Source organism: Mesoplodon bidens, assembly GCF_964165515.1.
Source record: "Mesoplodon bidens genome assembly, contig: HAP1_SCAFFOLD_197, whole genome shotgun sequence".
NCBI lineage: Eukaryota > Metazoa > Chordata > Mammalia > Artiodactyla > Ziphiidae > Mesoplodon > Mesoplodon bidens.
Window position 1 is genome coordinate 243,985 of NW_027672364.1, and position 24,727 is coordinate 268,711.

General features: G+C 41.2%; 1 protein-coding gene and 1 long non-coding RNA gene across 5 annotated transcripts in view; one reads left to right on the forward strand and one right to left on the reverse strand.

The window, feature by feature from the left end:
- Positions 1-19,164, forward strand: part of LOC308610328 — a 33,014-nt gene extending 13,850 nt beyond the window's left edge. The window contains exons 2-3 of the long non-coding RNA XR_014014514.1: positions 1,362-1,445; positions 16,821-19,164. This is a non-coding gene — a long non-coding RNA (uncharacterized lncRNA). The remainder of the gene's footprint in view (positions 1-1,361; positions 1,446-16,820) is intronic.
- LOC308610327 (spermatogenesis-associated protein 31A6-like) overlaps positions 8,997-24,727 on the reverse strand; it is a 57,697-nt gene continuing 41,966 nt past the window's right edge. For 2 of the 4 annotated variants that reach the window (XM_081259503.1, XM_081259505.1), the window contains exons 7-11: positions 20,750-20,945; positions 12,817-13,105; positions 11,817-11,874; positions 11,414-11,474; positions 8,997-11,185 (exon numbers count right to left, since the gene is read on the reverse strand). In XM_081259503.1, the coding sequence (XP_081115629.1) occupies positions 9,166-11,185; positions 11,414-11,474; positions 11,817-11,874; positions 12,817-12,999 (2,322 nt within the window). In that variant the 5' untranslated portion in view covers positions 13,000-13,105; positions 20,750-20,945 and the 3' untranslated portion in view covers positions 8,997-9,165. Of the gene's footprint in view, positions 11,186-11,413; positions 11,551-11,816; positions 11,875-12,816; positions 13,106-20,749; positions 20,946-24,727 lie in introns of all 4 variants that reach the window. The other 2 variants (XM_081259504.1, XM_081259506.1) reach the window with 2 other exon arrangements.

Consider the following 24,727-nt stretch of genomic DNA (forward strand, 5'->3'; position numbering starts at 1 on the left):
TAAGTGAAGTAATTCAGAGAAAGACAAATATCATATGATATCACTTATCTGTGGAATCTAAACAAATGATACAAATGAACTTAATTACAAAAGAGAAACAGACTCACAGACTTAAAAAACAAACTTATGGTTACTAAAGGGAAAAGGTATGGGGAGGGATAAATTAGGAGTTTGGATTCACATATACACACTACTATATATAAAATAGATAATCCACAAGACCCTACTGTATAGCAAAGGGAACTCTACTCAGTATTCTGTAATAACCTATATGGCAAAAGAATCTGAAAAAGAATGGATATATGTATATGTATAACTGAATCATTTTGCTGTACACCTGAAACTAATTCAACATTGTAAATCAACTATACTTCAATATAAAATAAAAATTAAATTTAAAAAAGAGATTAAAAAAAGAAGTGTCTTCCAATGCAAGGATCAGATCAAAGAACATGAATGGAATATTCCTACTGGGACAATTAGGAGGATAACACATCCTTGGTAGGTGCAGAGCCTGTTCACTTATCCTCTGACTTTCCTTGCCTTTCTCCACTACATCCAATTAAGCAGATAAAAACTTCGAGAAAGCTGCCTCTTCCTTCACCAGTGCCAAGAAGGACAAACTCAAAGAGCCATTTGTCTGTCTGTCTTCCTCTGATGTTGCTTCTTCACGTTTGAGCTATTGGGAGGAGAGAGAGGCAATAAATTCTCTTAATAAAAGCAAAAAATAAAAATAAAAAACAAGCCTATATGGTCAGTCACAATCCTTGCTATACTTATATAAATAAGACCAAGTTTATTGAATCTAGACTTATTTTGCAAACAAATTTGTCTTAATTTGGCTATCTTTGATAGAAATGAGGGTGATTTTAGAGGGAAAAATTATCTTTCAATAGAAACCAAAATACGTATTGTGGATATTAGATTCTAGTGCTATTAATTTTCCTTGAAGTTTTGTTAATTACCTGAAAACTGAACTGTATCCTGAATTTTTCTAGTTTCCTCCACTACCTGACTACAACTCTCCAAACTAGTGTTTCCAAATTTTCTCCCACCCTTTTGACTTGGAATCATTGCAACTAAAACTGCCTTTTTTTCTGAAGTCCTGCATACTGAAGGTAGATACCTTAATATAAACTTCAGAGAAATCTCCACAGCAGCTCATGTTTAGACAATCTTCTTCGTTCCTGTTGCTATATGGACCACTCAGAAAGTTTACCTGAACATCTGATGGACATTCAAACTACAAAAGATGCTTTAACCCTGACATTTAGAGATCTTCTCAACTGTCTACCCTCAGAACTCAAAAACTGATCCGAAATTTGCCTCAATTATTAACCATTGTTTTTTTGTCTCCATAGCAATGCCTCTTATTAAATACCTGATTGCTTGTACAGTAAGCTTAACTTCTACTTGGAAATACTGCTTTGGAAGAGAAAATTAAGGTAAAATGATCATATGGATGGACTCTAATCCAATATGACTTGTATCTTTATAAGGGGGGAATTTTAGAACACAGACATGCACAGACTGAGGGGCAACCATGTGAGGACACAGCGAGAAGGTAGCCATCAAAGGAGAGAGACCTCAAGGAAACTAAACTTGATACTTTGATCTTGGACTTCTAGCCTCTAGAACTATGAGAAAATATACTTTTGTTGTTTAAGCCACCTAGTAGCCAGTGTGGTATTTTGTTATGGCAGCCCTAGCAAACAAATACAATCACTATTAGGGGAAAAAAATCATGTGCTTTGTTATTCCAGTAGAATGATTTTAACACTGATTACTTCTTACCTTGAGATTATAAAAGACAGTGATAAACATTACTGTAGAGTATATATGAGTTGTGTCCTATGAAACAAAGCTAGTTAACAAACACCTCTCAGCTGTAGATGATGCCATGTGTTCATCTGATCAGCAAGAGGACATGAGTGGAAGGGAGAACCTTTTCTGCTTCAGACAAGCAACTTCCTGGGTTACCCTGAGTATGACAAAGAGGGCCATTGCTTGGGGACCAGGTCTCCAAGCAGTCACAACAGGCCTCAGGAACCCACAAGAAAATTGTGAAGGAAGAATATTACTAGCCAGGCCCATATGTATCTTTTCCTCCCATCACTGCTCTTTTGTGAAAAATTCTTCCAAATACATATTTTTGTCCCAAAATATCATGTTGGACGCTCGCTACTAGGAGCAAAATTTTCTAGCATCTCTGTTGGATGAATTTTCACACTTGCAAAATCACTCAGAAAAGAGTTCATCCTCCCAACACCTCCCCTGCACCAGTGTCCCCCTAAACAGCATCTGACCACAATATGAAGGAACTTACCTCCCAGGTAAACAGGTGCTTGAATGTGATTTAATTATCTCTGCATCCTCTCCCTGGTCTCCCTGTGAAATCTAGTCACCTCTTTGCATTAAAGCATTTCTGTGAGAAGCCCTGTAAGGTGCTGGATATTCTCAATTCTGTCCTGCTGGTTTCTCTGAAGTGCCTAGAAGCTGTCCTCTCCACACACAAACTATTCTGACAAACTTCATTTGAATGAGTTGGATTTTAATTCTCAATTTGCTTCTGTTCCTAAGCTCTTAAGGCTTTTTTTTTTTTTAACAATTCAGAAAAAAACATTAAAAAAAAGACAAGGTTGGGCTTCCCTGGTGGGACAGTGGTTGAGAGTCCGCCTGCCGATGCAGGGGACACGGGTTCGTGCCGCGGTCCGGGAAGATCCCACGTGCCGCAGAGTGGCTGGGCCCATGAGCCATGGCCGCTGAGCCTGTGCGTCCGGAGCCTGTGCTCCGCAACGGGAGAGGCCACAACAGTGAGAGGCCCACGTACCGCAAAAAAAAAAAAAAAAAAAGGCAAGGCTACTCGCAGATCTAACATGCTAAGCTTTACGTTCTTAAGACTGATGTTTTCCAAGGAACAAACTTTCATGTTTCCTGTGCAATAATAAAGGTTTGTTATAAAAGTTAAGTACGAAAAGTGAAAAAAAATAAAAATAGTGGTATCTTCACAGTTGAGTTCTTAACACATTTTCTGATATATGTAAAAAGAGAAAAATTGGCAAAATGAGTACCAACATTTTTAAAAATAATAATTAAGCCTAAATCCCTAGATTTACCAATTTTATAAAATAAGAAAATAACATTTTATAAAATACAATTTTATGAAATATGATTTTATAAAATTTGTTTAGGTAAGTAACAAATGATTTGCCCAAAAAACAGATTTAGCAGGTGGAGTCCAGGGGGCACATTCTACAAAATAAGTTTATTGACACTGTAAAGGGTTACTAGCATAAAATTGTGGTGGGAATAAAAAGGGCAGTGACCTTCCTCCTGAAGTTTAGGAGTGATCCCTGATTTGAGAGATATCTGAGTTGAAGTGGTCATTGGAAACAAATGGTAGAGAGAAATCACAGAGAGCAGACTGTATCAATTCCAGCTTCTGGACTCAGAGAAGGAAGGAAGAGCTTCAGATTTCACTGCAGAGAATGAGGCTGAGAAACTTCAAAATCAGATGCTGTTTCCCAGATCCAGGGGGCCAGCTAATGCACAAAAATGCTTAAAGCCACATAGGTATGTCACCTTTATTTCCTAGAGAAGATGTTAGCATTTTCTAAATCCTCATCTACCATGCCTGGCATGCATTATTTTATAGCTTTCTGGAAGTTTCATCAGCACCACTTGTATATTTGTAGTACGATGTGTCTGTGGAGAGTACAGAATGCAGGTCCGGGGTGGGGGCAACGGACTCTTCTAGCTACCACAGTGAGTGGTGCCCCTGCAAACCTGAGTAAGGAAGACAACTTGCCTTTGGGTGGGTAGTGTTACAATCTGCATGTCTAGGGGCACAAATGTAAAGACCGACCCTGTTCTGGGAATGATTGTGATTCTGACTGACCTCAAAGGGGTAATTATGAAACCCCTGGATCATCAGGATCTGGATGTTCCCTACTTTTTCCATGGTGTGATCATGACAGAAAGTGTGGCTGTAGATATCTGGGAACATTTCCAGAAATGTCCTCCTGTAGGAGTTAATTATAAAGTAAATGTGTATAAAACAGAAAATAATATTGAAACCTATCAAGGGGAGTAGATCTTAAGGGTTAATATTGTAGATGGACTACTTTGGAAAAACTCTTTTTCCCTTGGAGTATTAAAAAGTCATCGCATAATTGCCATCTCCACATTTTGTTCTAGAGTGCCTGGTTTATTGATATCAGTGTGAGACCTGTTTTAAATAAAAATCTATTTGTAAAAATCCAGATCTGTAATATGTTCTAAATATCATTAGAGTGTCTTTTAACTATAGATTAAAAATCACTTCATTTTCAACAAAATATTTTGATGTAAACATCAAATGTTTTGAAAACAAAGGGGATCTGTTTTTGTTGCTTTCTCTTTTATCTAATTTTTGTATCCATTTTGTCTGGGCATATTAAATGGTAAAAATATTTATAAGATTTGCAGTAGGTGAATCTTCTTAAAAAGAAAATACTGAAGGCCACAGAGTCTGGGAATATTAATATCTTTTTAATAGATTGATCCCCCTTGATTTCTTATTCTGGAGTAAAAGTACAAGTTTTTCCATGAAAATTAGACACACAAATCATCTGACACAATGTATGGCAGATGGAAAATGATTGATGGGAATTTTGCTTTAATGCACATTGCTCATTGTGATTTTGCCCAGCTTAATGAACTGTGAATTAATAATGAGGAGCAACACATTCAACGTATTATAGTAATAAAGTGCTTTTATGGACATTTTTCATGTTTCCAGACTTTCTTGGCCACCCTGAACAATTTTAACTCAAAGGATTAAAAAATAATCGCTTATTTAACTGTGTTAAAATAGTCAACTTTGAAAAGGATATTTTCCTGTATGAACTTTTTCCTAATTGATTCCATTTGGTTCGGATCAGTAAAGTTACCTGAGTAAGCTGCACTATTAAAACAAAGTGATCTGATAGAGTATTAGATGACATATGTGACCACAGTCCATTGTTTTCTGATTCAACGACGAAAGGGAGTAAAGTGAAAAATTAATACTTATACATTTGTTAATTAGGAGAATAGAAAAACTAAATTTCTTGTAGAAATAAGCCCAGAGTCCTCGTGTCAGCCCTGCTCCTCTTAAAAGACCGTGATGCTGTAATACCAATGGATAATCTGGGAGACAACCAGCTGTCATTAAAATAGATTTTACCAAGGCAAGGACAATAGGTTGCTTATTAGCAGTGAGAAATCAGTAGTGTTTTAGAAGTGTACCCTTTGGAAAGTGTGAGATATATAATAAATGAAAGCCTTTCATTATTCATTGTTATAAGCCAAATGTAGATTAAATGTAGACTACCTTCAATTCAGATATTCAGGTATCCTTCCCTCAGTAATTTTATGAGGTAACATGTATAATGTCAAGCATAGGCTAAGTCATATATTTTATAATCCTTCAAAAATTTTTAAAGCAATGTGTTAACCCTATAATGAATATAAAATGGATCCTAACTGCATGTCTTAGAAAATGTGCATTTCATAGAATTATTTAAGAATGAAGCCTTAATAGCCCATCTTTTTAAGTGTTAGCTGAACGTTATGATTGTGTAATATCATTTTAGGGCATTACCACATTTTAAGAAATAAAATAATATTCAGAAGCATAATTTTGCCAGAATGTAAAATTTAAAACCAGAAATTTGACTTGTGAAAAATCCTCACATGATTATTGGCCTGTTAAAAAATAAAGCAAACCCCACAAACCTGATGCAAGCTATTATGTGCAAAATAATGTGCTAGTTACACAGCCCTCTGGGAAGTGAATGTGAGTCCGGATGCTTCTTTCTTGGTTTATTTCATTCCTAGAGTACCTTTGTTGCAGGTTTTTCTTATGTTTCCAAAGGAAACAAGTAAGCCATCTCAAGTTTAAGTTTTGTCCTCAATAAAGTAAAAAATGTGCCAGATACCATTTGACTGGATGATAACTAAAACTGGACAAATATTTTCCCTCACTGGAGACTGACAGTGTTCTAGTTGTGCTTAAAATTTGTGATTCTCCTAAAAAAAAAGGGTACAAATGAAAACTTATGGTTACCAGGAGATAAGGGGGGAAGGATAAATTGGGAGATTGGGATTGACATATACACACTACTATATATAAAATAGATAATAATAACTTACTGTATAGCACAGGGAACTCTACTCAATACTCTGTAATGGCCTATATGGGAAAAGAATCTTTAAAAAAAGTGGACATATGTATATGTATAACTGGCTCACTTTGCTGTACACCTGAAACTAACACAAATTTGTAAATCAACTATACTCCAATAAAAATTTTTAAAAATAAAAAATAGAGTACTACATGCATTTCTAAGAAATAAACATTATTTTCTTCATTCTTCTAAAATAAATAAAAATAAAAAAATGTAATTTGTGATTTTCAAGCTAATGAACACCTAACAATGAAATTTGCAAATCTACATTTGGAATGTATAATTCTTTTGTTCAGAGGCAGTGACATTACAAAAGAACAAAACTTCTCAAACATTTCCCCATTTAGAGTAATGCTGACAGTGAGTGTCTGGTGGATCTCAGAGGGGCACAACTGATGATATATTTATCATGCTGCCAGTTTGCTAAGTGGTTTCCTATTCACTAAGAAAGACTTGTCAATGGATACTGAAGAATAGATGTGAGGTCTCTGTGAGGTCTTTGTGCCAAGTCTCTGTGTGTTGTCTCTGGGTGAGATCTCTGTGTGAAGTCTCTGTATGAGGTCCCTTTGGAAGGTATCTCTGGGAAATCTGTTAAATCTGTGCTAGGTTTCTGTCTGAGGGTCTGTGAAGCAACATGAGGTCCCTGTGTGAGGTCTCAGTATGTGATCTCTGAGAAAGGTGTTTGCGTGAGAAGTCTCTCTTGAGAGGTGTGTCTGTGAAGTCTTTGTGTATTGTCTCTGGGTCTCTCCATTTCTTTTTTTCTTTTGGTCTCTCAATTTCTTGTCTTACTGTACCTTATGGAAGATGGAGCAGCAAGAGAAGGGCAAAGGGACTTGCTTCTTTCTGTTTTCTTGCTGTTCCATCAGCATCACCTGTCTGTGGCACTCTCCCAGCAGGAGCCGAGAGGTCCAAGTCCAGCTTCCCCATATTCCCAGAACTCACTTCTGGGTGCCCCTGAGAGGACCCAGCAGCAGCCAGGCTCAGGTCCCAGCCCTGTCAACTCTTTCCTCTGGGTACCGACCTCTCCCACAAGTCCTGGCTCCACTCTCACTGCTGTGCCCATTCTGGAGGCTGCCTTGGGAATTGGGGCCCAGAGGTAGGGCCTGGCTCCAGGGAGAAACCAGGGGTGTGAGCAGTCCTGTGCTCACTCTGCCCCCTCCACCCCAGGTCACAGCATTTCCACGTGTTGAGGGGCCTGACAGGGATGGGGGATGGGGTCCATTTCTGTTGTCATCTGGATCAGGGGCATCAGCTGGAACAGAAATCTCCACACTGAGAAAGACACCACCTGGAGCTGTGTCCACCATGCGCCCTGCACATGGCAGAAAGCACCAAATCACTCTAGAGAAATTCTTCCTCATCTCCCTGCTTTTCCATATGGATGGGGGTCAGGAGACAAGAAAAGCTGTGCCAGAAGCAGATCAGTGGAACACTCCTGGATTGCACCCGGCCCCATCCACTTTGCACAGGTCACCTCCACACCACCACAAATCCTGTCTGATTGCTTCTTCACCTGCCAGGCTCTGGGGTGATCAAGGACTGGGAGACAGGCAAGGCTTACTACACAATCACAAGCCAGTCCCCACCTCTCCCCTGGAGCAGTCCTTGGGCCATGTGTTTATGTGAAGGTCACCAGACTAGGAGTCACATCCCAAGTTCCCTAGTCCTGGCTTTTACACCTATTGTTAAGTTATCCTTTCTAAAAGTCAAGAGGAGATGATGTGTAAGCTTATTAAATATAGTATTAAGAGATTAACCTTCCCTGATTTGCTTTACTTCTATAAGTTTGACTTTCTGTTTTGACCTAAAGGTGGTTTCTCTAGGTCTGTGATCTTAGAGTTGGAATAGGGTAGAGACCCTGGGGTGGGGCCATGATGAGCTACTGGACCCTTAACTTTTCCTCCCCTTTAGGCCTTTAGATGGTGGTTGTATGTCAGGGGGCTGCTCTTTCAGAACTGCACATTTATGGGAATCTGGTACCACTTTGCCTCCTTCCTTGGATCCAGTGATTTTTCTACACCTACATCCCACCCTAAATTCACAGTGTTTGACCATCAGGTAGTTACTACCCACAGTCACACCCCTATTCCATTCATCCAAAACTCCTTCTCTGGGGTTAACATAGAGTGGAAGGTAGGTGACCCATGAACATAGCCATTCATTTATATGGGACTGGACTCAACACAGCCCTCAGCAGCCTCCCTGATACTCCCCTCACCTACACACACAGAGCTGGAAATGCCATCCTTGCTGCTGCTCTAAAGTAGGAAAAACAGAGGTGGGGGAGGGTGATGCTGTACATTTTATTATGGCTAAGCTAAAAGGGGTTCATAGGGCATATCTCAATCCCAGCCTTCATCAGAGAGAGAAGGAACTCTTAAGAGCAGATGTTGTATATTCCCTACCAAGAGATCCAGGGGCAAGCTTTCTCCTGTTTCTGAACTCAGAGCCCATACTCTATTCCCCCCAAACTTCCATCCACTTGGCTCTGACACTTCCTGGAGACTGAATTGGAATCTCCAGCCCTATCGTGTAAACCTATCCACTACAGTTGCATAAAGTTCAAAGTAGCATAGAAGAAGGAGAAAGATTGGTTGAACCAGATCCTTGGGTGTGGGTTTCATAGGTTTTTCCCGTCTCATTGTTAGAGTAATTTTGGTTTGTGTAATGACAGTATTATAAGGTGCAATGAAGGGACACGAGACAAGGAGCAAGCTTGTGATGCTACTGTCCACCTCCCTCCATGCCCATCCCTTCTAGAAGACAAAGTGCACAGCACAGACAGCAGCCATTACACTATGCTTTTATTAGGAAAAAAAATATATATATATATATACATGTATTGGGGAACACTAAATATCTTGGATGTGCTAATGAGAAAATCATTTTCTCTACATGGACTGAATTTTTACTTGGAGACATGTTTTCCTACTAAAGGGAAGACTAAAGAAGGATTTTACTGTCGACCAGGCAAGACACCTCCCCAAAGATGACAATGCCTTGGACAGTGTTGATGGCGGGCTGGGGCACCTGGAATCCTTGGCCCATACTGGCAGGTACTAACTGGAAACAAACCCTTCTTGGGGGGCAAGGATGGGAGGCACCTTAGGCCCAGCTGCTCATCTTCGAACCTTACACTTTTCAAACTATGTTGGTGTCTGACTTTCCTTTCCCTCATAGAACAACTCTGGCCCTTGGAGGTGGCTTTATGACTACAGGCTGTATAACCCATCATTCTCCCTTGCTCTGGGTAGGAGGTAAGCCTATGGTAGCAGAAACACCCACATACTGGGACTTGGAATTCCAGTTTGTGTTCATTTAACTTTGTGGCATGAAGTCCATGGTGAATTGCTCTTTTTTCTTCTAGGATCTGTCCAACAGCTGCCATGCGTGCCTGACCCTCAGCAGTCTCACTCTTCAAGATTGATCTGCTTTTGACTGATCCGTGACTCCGGGCAGTGGCTGATATGGGCTTTTTTTTTTGCAGAGCATCTCGACCATTGACTTTTTTCTTGGGGAAAATCCACTTTAAAAATAGCCTCATCCTTTTTCTGAAGAGGCTTTCTGGAGGGCTATGTTTCTTCTCTGGCATGCGCTGGAGACATCTGCTCCCAATAGAGTCCGTTATTCCCCTGACCTGGGCAGGGTGGCGCATACTTCCAGCTTGAGAGGTCCCTAATTCTTTAAACCTTTCTTCATGCTCTCCTGGTTTATGCCCCCTACAGTCCTCTCTTTTGTAAGTAGGGGCAATCATCTTGCTCTGGCTCTTCCATGAGTCTTGGAGTTTTGAAGTTTTGGGCTCCTGCTGCCCTAGGTTGCTCCTTTGGGCTTCCATAAGGCCACTTGGCTCCTGGGAAGCTAACCTGTCTCTGGTGGGGACTCTCTGGGGATGGCACTGAGGCACTTGAGAAGCCAAGTTGTCTGCAGCAGGGAACCTGTGTTTGGGAAAGTCCTGAAGCTGGTTGTCTGACTGTACCTTTACTTTGGAGTTAAACTCACTAGCAACCTCCATGTTAAGGCATGGCTCACCTGGATGTTGGAAAACAGACATTCTAGGTAGTAGGAAACTTTTACTGGCCCCTGGCACCTCTAAACTCCTCATATGTACATTTGTGGTTTGGGATTTTGTCAACACTTTGGTTTCCAAGATAACACGAGACTGTGGTTGAAGAGCAGGAGACTCCTTGGCCTCCACAGCCTCCCTGGCCTCTTCACCTCTCAAAGACTGGGATCCTAAGTTCACCTCCATCACTGTTACCCTATGGCAGGGGTCTCCTGAGGCCTGACCACCACTCTCCTCTCTTGGCTCATTCCTGACCATTGCTGAACTTGGACCTGGCTCTAGGCTGTCCCTCTTGACCCATTCCACAGTCTCACTCTTCCAGGTTCTGCCCACAAGGCTGAGTGTGAGGGACTGAGAAGGTGGCCTGCCCTCCTGTCCAGTCAGAGAAGCCTTTGAGGGCCCATGGCAGTCACCAGATGGAATCGCTCCCAGGGCACTCTGGATTTCCTTACACACAGTTGAGGGGACAAGGAGAGGCCTCTTCAGGGTAGGAACTGACTCTTCTGTTATCACCTTCTCTCCTGAATGAGCCTGAGGAGGTTTCTCCAGGAACTCAGCAAACTGGACTGTTGAGTGGGACCCAGACACACAGGTAGCTGCAGGGGAAGAGGCAAACTGCAGAACGGTGGAGGGTTGGAACTTTTTCAACTTAAAGACATTTATGGCCTTGAGGACCTTGAGGGGTAGGGTCCACCTGTGCTTTACCCCAAACCGTATAATATGTGCTTCCAGCACCTCTCGAGTGTCTGGATCAAGGAAGGAAACCCTACAGGAGGTGTTCATGCAGGGTTCCCGACCCTTCAAGCAGTGTCTTCCACAGGCTCCAGCAGGCACTGCTTTGCACGCCTCACCAGGAGGGTCTTGACATGAGAGCTGATGAAAGTTGTCCTTGCCAGGAAGCCTCCCCAGGCAGCTGTAGGAGAGCAGATGGGGCCAGGATGGCTGGACAGGACAGGCAGGGGTGGGCACCTGCAGCCCAAGAACCCTCCTCTGCCCCCACACTGACTTCATAAAGCTCCTGCTCTCCCTCACTCTAGGGCCTTAGCCACGCCCTCCCATGGCTCCCCCTCCCAGGGCTGGGGTCACATTATAGGCTCTGGGAGGAAGGACGACCCAGGAGAGAAGGGGAAAGATTCTTTACCTTTGCAGAAGTGAAACCAGGTTGTGAGTCCCCTCCAGTTCTTCCAGGCAATCTCTGCAAGCTGGAAATCAGGAGACTGGGTCATGGTGGTGAAGGCAGAGGCCTAAGAGTCTTTCAGGAGGCTGAGTGCAATGGCCCTTTAAGGGAAATCTTTGGAGGATTAGACTCTGGAGCCCAAGTATCAGTGTCCAAGGCCACATGTCCCTGACAGTGATGGTAAGTCTCATTTGAAAAGGGTTTGTCCTTTGCAAAGTGCTTCCACGTTAATTAGGCTCAGGCTCTGTTTCCTGAGGAATAAGCTCTGCCACTGGCATCCTCAGAGACCGTGAAGCTGGGCCCTCAGGGTTAGGAGAGATGGAAGCTAACTCTCGGGGGCGCGCAGGGCTGAATGGCAAAGGCTTACCTTTCAAAGATCCACTTTTCTTCCTACTCCTGCTCCTCCCCTTCAGCTCTACTTGATGCTGAGAGAGAAGAAAAAATGAGGGGCGAACACCCAACTCTCACTGTCCTCTATCTAGGCAAGCTGTGTTCATGAACAACATGACTTTCTACATTTAACTAAAACTCTGTGGGTTTTCTTCCCCTTTTACTTATTTTTAAAGTGGATAACAATATTTTCAGTTTTTCTTCTTTGAAGCGTGCAAAGGTTTGTTTTTTTTTTTGCGGTACGCGGGCCTCTCACTGCTGTGGCCTCTCCCGTTGCGGAGCACAGGCTCCGGACGCATAGGCCCAACGGCCATGGCTCACAGACCCAGCCGCTCCGTGGCACGTGGGATCTTCCCGGACAGGGGCACGAACCCGCGTCCCCTGCATTGGCAGGGGGACTCTCAACCACTGCACCACCAGGGAAGCCCAAGAAGGATTTTTTAAGTTTTAATCACCATAGATTTCTTCTGTCACTGTTCCTCTGATCAAGAAACACACACATTCTCAGACCTAAATGTCCACGTGAGCTTTGTCAGATAGGATTCTGCTTCCCAAGGCCAGACCTCCACTCCAGCCTCTTCTCTCAGGCTCTCAGGGGCTCAGCCCCAACACAGAGGAAGGTCTCACTTGTGACACCCGCTGTGGGTAGGTGGCTGGTGAACCAGGGCTCAGGGGTCAGCCTTCCTGCAGAGATTGAACTCTTAGTAATCCAGTCCTTGACCATTATTAGTCACTGCATTTGGGACTTGCCCTGGAGCCCTCTACCATACCTGAACTCCTGGTCTACGATCTTAGGCTAGAAATCCTCATGCCCACTCTAACCCCTCTCTGGCCTGGCTTTTCCCTAGAAGGATGATGTTCTATACTTTTCTGAGAGTTCCCATCTCAGGAGTCTCTCTAGGTGGTTTAGAAAAGTGGAAACAAGAATAAGAAAAAAAGAGATAATCTCTGCTGGGATTAAGCCAAAGGTTTCTTACCTTCCTGATGTTTCTATGTTTCCTAGGTGGTGCTAAGAATGGATTACTCTGGAAGCAGGGGAGTAACATTAGGAAGAGCACCAGTCCACACAGGAACCCAAGGATGATATTAATCACCCAGGAAGTTGGGCTGCATCTCAGCCAGATAGCAACAATGTTTTTCGAAGAAAAGAGATTCTCCATCTTCTGAATTGCATTGCTGCCCTCAGGCAACAGAGCACTGGGAGTTCACTTGATGGCAGAACCCCAGGCCTGCATCACAGAGCTGTGGCCTTGTCACAAAGGGCTCCTGAGTGTGGGGGAGGGGCAATAAGAGAAACAGGCTGAATCACTGCCCCGCCTTCCCATCCAGACCCACAGACACCTGCACCCTCCTGGGGCTTCCAGATCCCTCCTTCCAACTACTCTCATCCTGTCAGAGAGACCTTAGCCAATTTTCTGTTCATTGCATCTGGAACCTGGTTCCTTCATCCATTAGAGACCTTTACTTGAGGCCCACCAATTTGATAACTCTTGAACATCTTAAGCTGACCCTGGAAGACTGGCTGTTTCACAGACATTTTTACTCAGGATTTCCTTTGTCCTCAGCTCCAACTTTCCCACATCATGTTTGTGTCTTGTGTAAACCCAGGGATAGAACTTGAATTTCTTTTACACTTATTTAGTTTTGTGAATTTTGAATAGTGTATGTTTTGCCTCATTTTCTATCAGAGGGAACTACACACAAAAATTAAAATAATTTATTTTTGAAAATTCGTAAGTATGAAAGAATGATAAATAGTTATGTAATAGGGAAGAACAAATCTGACTCCACATTAGATCTTTTTTACTTTAATCTTTATGCTTTGTTGCCGGAGCTAACTCTGTCCATCCCTGTGACCCAGGCTGGCTCTGCACTTTTTGGAAAACAATGTTGCCTATAGCCTGAAATATACAGGATAGCCTATTGCTAAGGCTCTGACTTTTAAGAGCCCATTCATGGAGATAAAAAGTTGCAGAACAGAGAATAATAATTGTTTTGTTGGAGGTTTACAGGAACACGTGACCTGACCAGGATCTGACCCATCTGGCCAGCTGCTAGAACAAAGGATCCAACACCAAGATATTTGCAACAATTAGCCATGCCCCTCCCTCACCTTGCCTTTAAAAAGGCTTTGCTGAAAGCCTTCAGGAAGTTTGGGGTTTTTCCTGGGCATGAGCCACGTGTCTTCTTGCATGGCACTGTGTAAACCTTTCTCTGCTCCAAATTCTGATGTTTCAGTATTTAGCCTCACTGTGCATCAGGCACACAGACTTGCATCTGGTAACAGTTAAACCTTCAAACGATGTTTTTGTAAGTTTATAGTGTTTATAATTCTGGAGTTAGTAAATCTTTAAACTGCACAAAAACTTTTGGGACACACTGCAAACACGCACACACACACGTACTCATTTTCCTTAACCAATCTAGTACTTTCAAATCCAATAATCCATAATTTTCTACTTAAAAAAAAATCTTTCATATGTTGTCTCAACCCAACTTCTTAGTTTGCAACGATAAGACAGTCCCCACTCTCCAGATAAATTTTGAAATATGTGGTCTTAATCCATTAGGGCTGCTATAACAATATACCATAGACTGGGTAGATTAAAAACAACAGACATTTATTATTACAGTTCTGGAGGCTGGGAAGCCCAAGATCAAGTCACCAGTATGGCCACCTCGTAGTGAGAGCTCTCTTCCTGGTTCACAGCTGGAGCCTTCTCTCTGTATCCTCATATGATGGGAGGAGGCTAGAGATATCTCTGGAGTCTCTTTTATAAGGCACTAATCCCATTCATGAAAGCTCATAAGCACTTTTGCATGGCCCCGCCTCCTATCTTTAAGAGGTAGGATTTCAACATGTAAATTTTGAGAGAACATTAACATTCAGACGTGCACTCATTCTATACCCGGAAGCTAGGAATGGGTTAGGGGAGCCAAGGTCCTGACCCTAACGGGCTGTAGGGTGAAGAGTAGGACTAGGAGTCAAACCCTTGGGGCTGAGCCAGGTCTTGAGCAGCCTCTTCAGATATTCCTAGTGTGTTATGTATGTATTCTCTTTTCTGAGTGTGCCTTGCCTTTCCTGCCCCATCCTCCCAGGCCCCTGAAGCTTCAAGTCCAGCCTGAACCATATAGAAAGGGAGCTTTGAGTCTTACACAAAATTCCCTTATGACACCACTTTCTATCCCTTAGCAGTAACACAAGATTCACTGAAGGATTCACATGGTAAATATGTCTTAATGCCCCATGAGGGCTTTACAATAATGTGTATTCTCTGCTTCTTGGTCATAATTTTATACAGTTTTAGTGGGAACGTGAGCATGTGAGTTTATTTGGCTATATTGCCATGAATGTGCACTTTCACAAACATATCTCCTACATCTACTATTTTTCCTACAGTCTTTTCCTCCCATATGATATTCTCACCTTAATTCAACCTTTTATCAAAATTTAGACTTAGGTCTGTCACCATGTGGACATGCTTTGTAACAAAATAGCTTCAACCGAGGAGGTCAGTGGAAGGCCTGGACCAGCTATCTTGGTTCCATGATAGTAAGCAAAGGATCGCAAACTACCATGTTAAGCTTAAGCACAAAGCAAAGTTTATTTAAGCATAGGTACACTCTCAGAGAGGGAGAGAGAGGAGAGAGAAAGAGCAGGCTGTTTCTGAGAACAGGCTATTTCAGCGAAGTGAAGCAGGCCCAAAGCAAAGTATATCGAAGCAAAGGTACACTCTCAGGGTGTGGGGGGGGGGATGGGTGTACTGTTTCTGCAAATTGAAAGCACATTCCTAGAAAGGCTTACGAGTGCTTTTAAGGAGCATTTTGCAGAGAGGTGGGGGTGAGTGACAAGGATCATTATTTGATTGACAGTCCTGAGCTATGTAACAAGCTTTCTGCTGCACATGCTCTCATCCTTGAATCTCCAAGAGATTCCTACTGGGTGGGGTGAGGGGCAAAACCACATGTAATTTATTGTAATTATGGTATAATGAGTTTGGATTTACTATAGGTTATGCGCCTGTCTGGTCTGGGCATGCACAGCCTGGAGAAGTCCCCTGGTGTTACTGTGCCTCTCTTTATCAGGATAAGCTGCCCACCACCCGACCATAGTTTCTCCCGTTCTGGGTGGAGTCAAGGGAGGGTCCCCAGGTGGCTGCGTGTGACTCAATTTCTTCTTGTCTTTCTCACCACTGTCACCTCCTTGCTGCTAACGTCTCACTAACTACCTAACAGGTCTTCTTTGCATTCATATTTGCTCTCTAAATTTTCTCTATGACTGTATTTTCAATATGTTTTGTTTGATGGGGGTTTTTTTTGAAATTTAAAAATCTTACGATAACATTTACCTTGATTTATTTAATTATTGTTCTACTGTTATTGATTTCTGCCATCTTATTTTATGCTTTATTTTCTACATTTTCTTTAGTGTTTCTTTTTTCCCCTTCTTTGGCATCTTCCATTTTACAGGTCAAGGGTACTTATGTTTGTTTGACATTTGGGAATTTTTAATATTGTAATGGTTTTATATCTTGAATTATGTTAATTTTCTCCTCAATTTCTTACCCGTGGATGAAAAATATTCCCTGCCATATCCGTAGACAAAGGATGTTGCAGTCATCAAGTCAGACGTCAAAGCAGGAACCCTCAACTGAGCACCTTGAGGGGATTCGGGATGGAGAAAAACAGGGTACTGATTCTAGAGTTAAGGTGCATCTCAAAGGAATGATTTCACGGAGCCCAGATTCTTTCATCTTCTCATACATAGAAAAGTGCTACAGTCCTTAACTTGAGATGTCTAGTTTTCTTTAATTAATAGTAATCTTTTGATGTTCTGACTACCTGGTTTTGGTTGACTCCTCCCTTAGGTCTTCTGAGCAGTTCCTCAGAGTGATCTGACAGGCTGTGTTCTGGGCTTAAGTCCTCAGAAAATCTGCCAAATAAAACATAATTCTCCTTTTGGGTTGTGCATATTTTTCAGTCAGCAGTCTTGGCAACCAATGAAGGGGCCCAGAGCAGACTTTTCTTCTTTGCCTGAACTCTATGAGGATCCAGAGTCCTGGCGCCAGCAGAGGCTTCTTGGGCCTGTCCGCTTTCTCAGAGTGTCCAGACAAATTTGGGTGAGTATCTCCTGGTTCTTGGATCTCCAGTTTTGGTTGATGATCCTAAGTTTTATTCAGTGGTGTTAAACTCTTCTCTTGAGTAGTAGGTTATCCTTGAAACTTGGTTTCAAGAAGAAGTACCTGGGTCACCCTCAGTGAAAGACACTGGGAAGATTTTTACTCAGTTTAAACACTGAGAGCTTATCCTCAGTAGAAAAACACTGGGAAGACTTTTGCTCAAGTGGGTTAGCCTCACTTAAAAGACACTGGGAAGATCTTGCTCAGTTTAGACACTGTGTGGTTTATCCTCAGTTGAAAGACTGGGGAGACTTTGCTCAGGTGAAAGACACTGAGTAAAAGTTGGACTGGGTAATTAGGTGGAAGACTAACCTGTCTTCCTTGAATTGGCTACTTTAATAGAGTTTGTCAAAATAAAAGTGATCTTCACAAATTGAACTCAGAATGGGGAACTTAGCTTTCAATACAAAAGAAAAAGGAACAACAGATTTCCAGCCTCCAACGGATATCCTGGCCAGGTTTATGTACATACAAAATTTACATTTACAAGTGCTTACTTACTTGGGACTTAAAGAAAATCTTGCCCTAAAAATGACTAAGATAGGACTCTTTTATTGCATATGCAGTTAAGTTAGAAAAAGCTGGCTTGATAAAAACATCTTTTCAGAATTCTGACTTCAAAAAAACAAAAGGCTTTCTAGGGGAAACTTGCATTTCTCTTCCTGTGTCTTTGAAATGTAAGTGTTCTGATATTCTTCAGAGTGTGTGTGTGTGTGTGTGTGTTTTGAGAACTTGGTCACTACCATCCAAAAGTACTTATATGGTGTACATTTGGCAGCCAGTCAAATAGACTGGGATTCTGAGCAGTCTTTTGTCTGACTGTACGACTCTCAGGGGCTTTTTGCCATCTTAACCTTCATTGTGTCAGCCTGTACAACAAAGACCATTACTTTCTTAAACTACTTTTGGGAGTAAACTTTCTGGATCTTATTTAGACAGCATCCTTTACACTCTTTTGTGGGGAAGCCTCTTGCGTCTTATTGGTTTGAGTCACTATTAAGGTATACCTCATTTATGGGCAGATCATGGATCCTTCAAATTGGAGAAACTTCTAAATTGGTAAATTTTTAGAGAGCTCTCATTATAAACAGCTGTTTCATTGGCTCCTATGGGGGGGAAATGTGGGAAATTAGACATATAATGGTTAACCTAAAAACTCCTTTAGTTTCAAACAAACCCAAAAAATTGGTTTGGGAAACCTTATTTGTGGTCTCTGCTTCCCCTAAATGGGTCTTACAGATGCTAATAAAAACATTAGAATAATTATTGTTAATTAGGTTAAGTAACAGGGAAAAAAACTGAAGGAAAAGTCTAAAAACTTTTTCCCAACAAGGTGAAAATTTTAAAGGGACTTCTAAATGAATAAGAAATCTTTAGATGGTTATTTTAAAGTGGGATAAATAAAACAGACATTAATGAGATAAATCAAAGATTGGATACAATACTACCTAAGATTGGATGGGCCAAAGGGATCTCCTACTTGTCATCAACATTAAAGGGCCAGACCCAAACAAGTCTGCCCTATTTACCCCAGTTTAAAATACGTATATTTTATTACATATAAATTTTATACACGTAAAATTACACTGAGATACCTGACCAACAATTACTTGGGGCAAAAGTTAGACCAATTAATCAAGTTAAAAGATTGACAAAAGTGCCTGAGTCCCTTGGCTCAACCACTCTCTGGGGACCCCAGAGTCTTTATAAAAATTGGTATGTTTAAATGGGCATTGTATAAGATAATTACCTCTCTTTTGCCTAATTATATTGTGTGGGATAGACATGTTTCACTGGCGAATTCTTCCCCTGCTTGATATTATAAGACGGCATATGAAGGAAATATTAATTAAACATACTAAAGGAAACCAGTGGGATTACCTGAGCCTATACAATATAAAGTAAAAACTGACAGCTGATATTTAAGGGATAATAAAAATAAAGAATGGAGACTTTACTCTGGGTCTAATCTGTGCACTCAGAAAGAGGGTCTTTGTTGAATGCCTTATGCAAGTTTTGAAGGTATGATAAATTAAACCATAAAGTTCTAGACTATAGAATTCTGAAATTTCAGTCTAGTTGGAAATCTTCTCACTGATACAGAAAAGCAAATTAAAGAAAACGTAGTTGGGCAAATCAGTCTTTCAATATTATTTAGGTGACAGGCCAGTTCTTTGGGGAATTAAAAGCAACTGTCTTTGTCTTGCAAATCGGTACAAATCAGAAATGTAAATACAGACCACAATGACCTGAGACTGAGCCTAATTAGCTAAATTAGGTAGAACCTGAAACCAAGGTTAAAGAAGGGGGAAAAGTGGCCTTTTAAAACTCAAACTGCTGATTAGTCAGTCAAGAAGACGGAGGAGTAGGAAGATGTGGAGTTCATATCTCCCCACAAATGCATCAAGAAAACATCTACAATGGAACAGTTCTCCCAGAGCGCCTGATAAACACTAGCAGAGGACCTCAGGCACCTGAAAGGACAAGAAAGATCCCCACGTAACCAGGTAGGACGAAAGAAAGAAGAAGGGAAAAGGAAGAGCAGATGAAGTGGGACGTGACCTGTGACCCTGGGCGGGGGAGCGGAGCTGAAGGTGAGAAGAGGTTCCCGCATCTGGGGAAGCAGCGGGGAGAGAAGCTGGGGCAGAAGGAGAAATTTGGTGGCTCAGAGAACAGTGCAGCAGCCAGTCTGTGGCAGGCAGGAGAGAGTGAGGCCTACACAGATGGTCTGGCCACAGCTCTGCATGCCCCAGCCACTGGTGACCACTGGTGCACACGGGGGCTGAGTGTTGGAATGTGGGGTTTGAAGAGCAGACCCAGGAAGGGGAATGATGTTGGCTGTGAGGAGACAGCTCAAGGGGATAGGAGTGAGGAGCTCCACAACAAGGAATGCTCCTGGAGGAAGCCCAGACCAGCATAGAAGCAAAGTGCCACTGCTGAGTGATGCACAAAGGGCGGGGCCCCCATTGCAGCCTCTCTCCTCACACACCGGCCCCTGCCTCCACAGGCACTAGGAAGGGCTCCTGCCAGAGTGGCTCACATGCCCCCAGCCATCATCACCTCAGCACTCTCCTGCTTGGGTGGCCCATTTGCCCAGCTTGCCACCTTGACTCCCTCCTGCCTGACAGGCTCGTACATCCCATAGCCACCCAGCACACTCTCACCTGGGCAGCCTGCCTGCCCTGATTGCTGCTTCTACATCCTCCTGCCTGACAAGCTCGTGTGCTCCAGCAGCCTTGGGAGCAGACGCCAGTGGGTGGCCCACATGCAGAGATGGGGCTGAAACCACAGCTGAGTTCCAGGGAACATGCAACTAAGGAAGAAGAGCTGAAATCTCTCCTCATGGCTGTGCAAATCATGGCATTACACTTCCTCTGATGGCTTCCTAAATTCAGCACTTGGGAACATCCCAATGGACAAGTGCTCCTGCAGCTGAGACAGGTCTGGCTTTAGCAGCTGTGGGTTTTGTGGGCACATACATGCTGGGGTTTGGCCAGGCCAGAGTCTGAGCTGCCTCCATATCTCACATAGTGGGTCCAGGTACATAATTACTGCAGTCCTGGGACCTGACCTCAGTGGATCTGGGCCAGTGGCCTGGTGAAAATGATGCCTGAGTCACCAGGGCCAGTTGCCGGCATAACCATGGTTAAGGTGGGACTGAGAGCAGTACCAACAGCCGTGTACTTTGTAAGCCCACACAATGGGCGAAAGGAGACAAAACAGAGCACACCCACAGGTGAACACCTCCAGAGGAGGAATACTCAATGGCTTCTATCCCAGTGGGAGTGCTCCAGTCCTCCCGACCTCACACCGCAGATCAGAAACACAGCTAAGAAACAGATCTGACGGCCTCTACTCCAACGACTAGGGGTCAGAACCCAACCCTGACAAGGCAGTGACAACCACAGAGGAAAGGGAAATTTCTGCTGAATAAAAATCAAAATTAAGAAAATCAACAGGAAAGATCAAACTTGGAAAATGTTTGCAATATCAATATCTGGCAAAGAACTTATATACAGATTAAAGAATTTTTACACTTCAAAAATAAAAAGACAATCCAATGGGAGAAAATGGCAAAAATATATTTATGGATATGTTATATATATAAATGTAAAGTATATGTATCTATGAATATATGCCTATTGGCTATTTGCATGTCTTCCTTTTATTTTTAAGTGCCTAATTATATTTTTTATATGTATACACACTATTACATATAAAATAGATAACTAATAAGAACCTACTGTATAGCACAGGGAACTCTATTCAGTACTCTGTAATGACCTATATGGGAACAGAAACTAAAAAAGAGTGGATATATGTATATGTATAACAGACTCACTTTGCTGTACAGCAGAAACTAACACAACATTGTAAATCAACTATACTCCAATAAAAATTAATTAAAATATTTACATATATTGTATACAACATATATATTAAGTATATATAATTTATATATATTTAGAGATTGCTCCATCAAAGACGTATAAATTATAATTATAATGAGATACCACTACATACCACTATAATGTCTAAAATTAAAAAAACTGTTAATGTCAAGTTTTGGTGTGGACCTAGAGAAACATGAATACATTGTTAATGGGCTTGTAGCATGAAAGCTTTAAAGTTAAATATACATTTACATATGACCAAGCAATTACCTAATAGTTCATACTTATCCAAGAGATATGAAGTCTTATGTCACACAAATTTGTTCACAAAAATGTGTAACACCATTATTCATAATAGGTAAAACTGGATATGACCAAAATATCCAAGATTTTTTTTTAAACATCTTTATTGGAGTATAATTGCTTTACAGTGGTGTGTTAGTTTCTGCTTTATAACAAAGTGAATCAGTTATACATATACATATCTTCCCATATCTCTTCCCTCTTGCATCTCCCTCCCTCCCACCCTCCCTATCCCACCCCTCTAGGTGGTCACAAAGCACCGAGCTGATTTCCCTGTGCTATGCGGCTGCTTCCCACTAGCTATCTATTTTACGTTTGGTAGTGTATATATGTCCATGCCACTCTCTCAGTTTGTCGCAGCTTACCCTTCCCCCTCCCCATATCCTCAAGTCCATTCTCTAGTAGGTCTGTGTCTTTATTCCCGTCTTACCCCTAGGTTCTTCATGACCTTTTTTTTTTCTTCTTAGATTCCATATATATGTGTTAGCATATGGTATTTGTTTTTCTCTTTCTGACTTACTTCACTCTGTATGACAGACTCTAGGTCCATCCACCTCACTACAAATACATCAATTTCGTTTCTCTTTATGGCTGAGTAATATTCCATTGTATATATGTGCCAAATCTTCTTTATCCATTCATCCGATGATGGACACTTATGTTGCTTCCATGTCCTGGCTATTGTAAATAGAGCTGCAGTGAACATTTTGGTACATGACTCTTTTTGAATTATGGTTTTCTCAGGGTATAGGCCCAGTACTGGGATTGTGGGGTCGTATGGTAGTTCTATTTTTAGTTTTTCAAGGAACCTCCATACAGTTCTCCATGGTGGCTGTATCAATTTACATTCCCACCAACAGTGCAATAGGGTTCCCTTTTCTCCACACCCTCTCCAGCATTTATATGGTACTGGCACAAAAACAGAAATATAGATCAATGGAACAGGATAGAAAGCCCAGAGATAACCCCACACACATATGGTCACCTTATCTTTGATAAAGGAGGCAAGAATATACAGTGGAGAAAAGACAGCCTCTTCAATAAGTGGTGCTGGGAAAACTGGACAGGTACATGTAAAAGTATGAAATTAGAACACTCCCTGACACCATACACAAAAATAAACTCTAAATGGATTAAAGTCCTAAATGTAAAGCCAGACACTATCAAACTCCTAGAGGAAAACATAGGCAGAACACTCTATGACATAAATCACAGAAAGATCCTTTTGGACCCACCTCCTAGAGAAATGGAAATGAAAACAAAAATAAACAAATGGGATCTAATGAAACTTAAAAGCTTTTGCACAGCAAAGGAAACCATAAACAAGACGAAAAGACAACCCTCAGAATGGGAGAAAATATTTGCAAATGAAGCAACTGACAAAGGGTTTATCTCCCAAATTTAGAAGCAGCTCATGCAGCTCAATATCAAAGAAACAAACAACCCAATCTAAAAATGGACAAAAGACCTAAATAGACATTTCTCCAAAGAAGATATACAGACTGCCAACAAACACATGAAAGGATGCTCAACATCACTAATCATTAGAGAAATGCAAATCAAAACTACATTGAGGTATCACCTCACACCGGTCAGAATGGCCATCATCAGAAAATCTCCAACAAGATTTATATGGGTGAACCAGTTGTGGTATATCCATACAATGTCATATCATACAGCAGTAGAAGGATAGAATTATGAGGAATGCAACAAGGATGAATCTCAGAAACGCTATGCTGAGAAAAAAGCTAGACACACAAGAGTATGTACTTTATGTTTCTGTTTATATGACTTTCTAGAAAAGGAAAAATGAATCTATGGTGACAGAAAACATATCAGCAGTTGCCTGTATCAAAGATGGAGTAGAGAGTGACTGCAAAGAGGAAAGGGAAAACTGCAAAGGGGGGTAATAGGAAAATTGTCTACCTTGATGGAAACAGAGTTACAAAATATTTACATTTGTCAAAATTCATTAAAGTGTACATTCAAGTTAGTATATTTTTATATTATACCACAATATATTTCTTTTAATAAAAATAATTATGAAGAGTAGGTAAGTGGGCAAAGGACCTGAACGCCAGCTTTAGCTATGTTAGAGCTGTAAAATCAAAAATAGATCAAGTTGCCCCTAATTTAAAAACCAAGAAAATGCATAGAAGTTGAGGAATAGAGATTTTAACTTATTTTAAGAGTGAGTTTTCTAACAATTAGAGCTTCCTAAAAATGAAATAAACTTATTTTGAGTTGCAATTTCTTTCTCAGTGAGGACACTCAAGTACAAGATGACGATCATTTTTCAGGTATGTTGTAGAAGTGCCTTAGAGATTGAAATTTGCATTAACCAATACTTAAGATGATTCAATAACATCAGAAAATATGCTATATTTATATATGCTCTTTTATGGTAGAGTTCTGTCTATAATGTTTTCTAAAATATCCTTTGAATTAATATTTCCATAGTAGTCTCCAGTGCTGCACATGTAGGCCAGAAAGTTAGATCTGTGCACAGTCTAGTTTTTAAGAAGCTTGTAATCTGGAAGAGAAGATAGACAAAAATGTTGTAGCAAAATGCAGTAAGTTTCATAAGAGATATCCTCATGCTCTTATACGACATGGAAGCAGTGTCACATTCTTAATATGTCATCTTTTTCTGAAATACTTCAGTATTAATTTCTAACAATGATAATAATTAATTAAGGCATGAATTATTTACGGAGAGATACTAGTTATTCCTAAAATATTTGGAGATTGTTTTAACATGAAGATATTTCTTAGAATACCTCCAGTAAAGTTCCAAAACGTGTCTTTCAAAGCCTAAATGTGTTTGTACAAGCCTGAAAACCTCAAGGAAAAATGTGAATGTTGCTGATTATCCACCATTTAAAGTTTTCTAGGCTTTGGCATTTTTCTGTAAGTATAAATAATTGACTATGAACTATGCAGAGAGTTGTTTTACCTGAATTTCTTTGAGATCCATCAGATTAAAATGAGCCAATCTCCTCCATTACAAC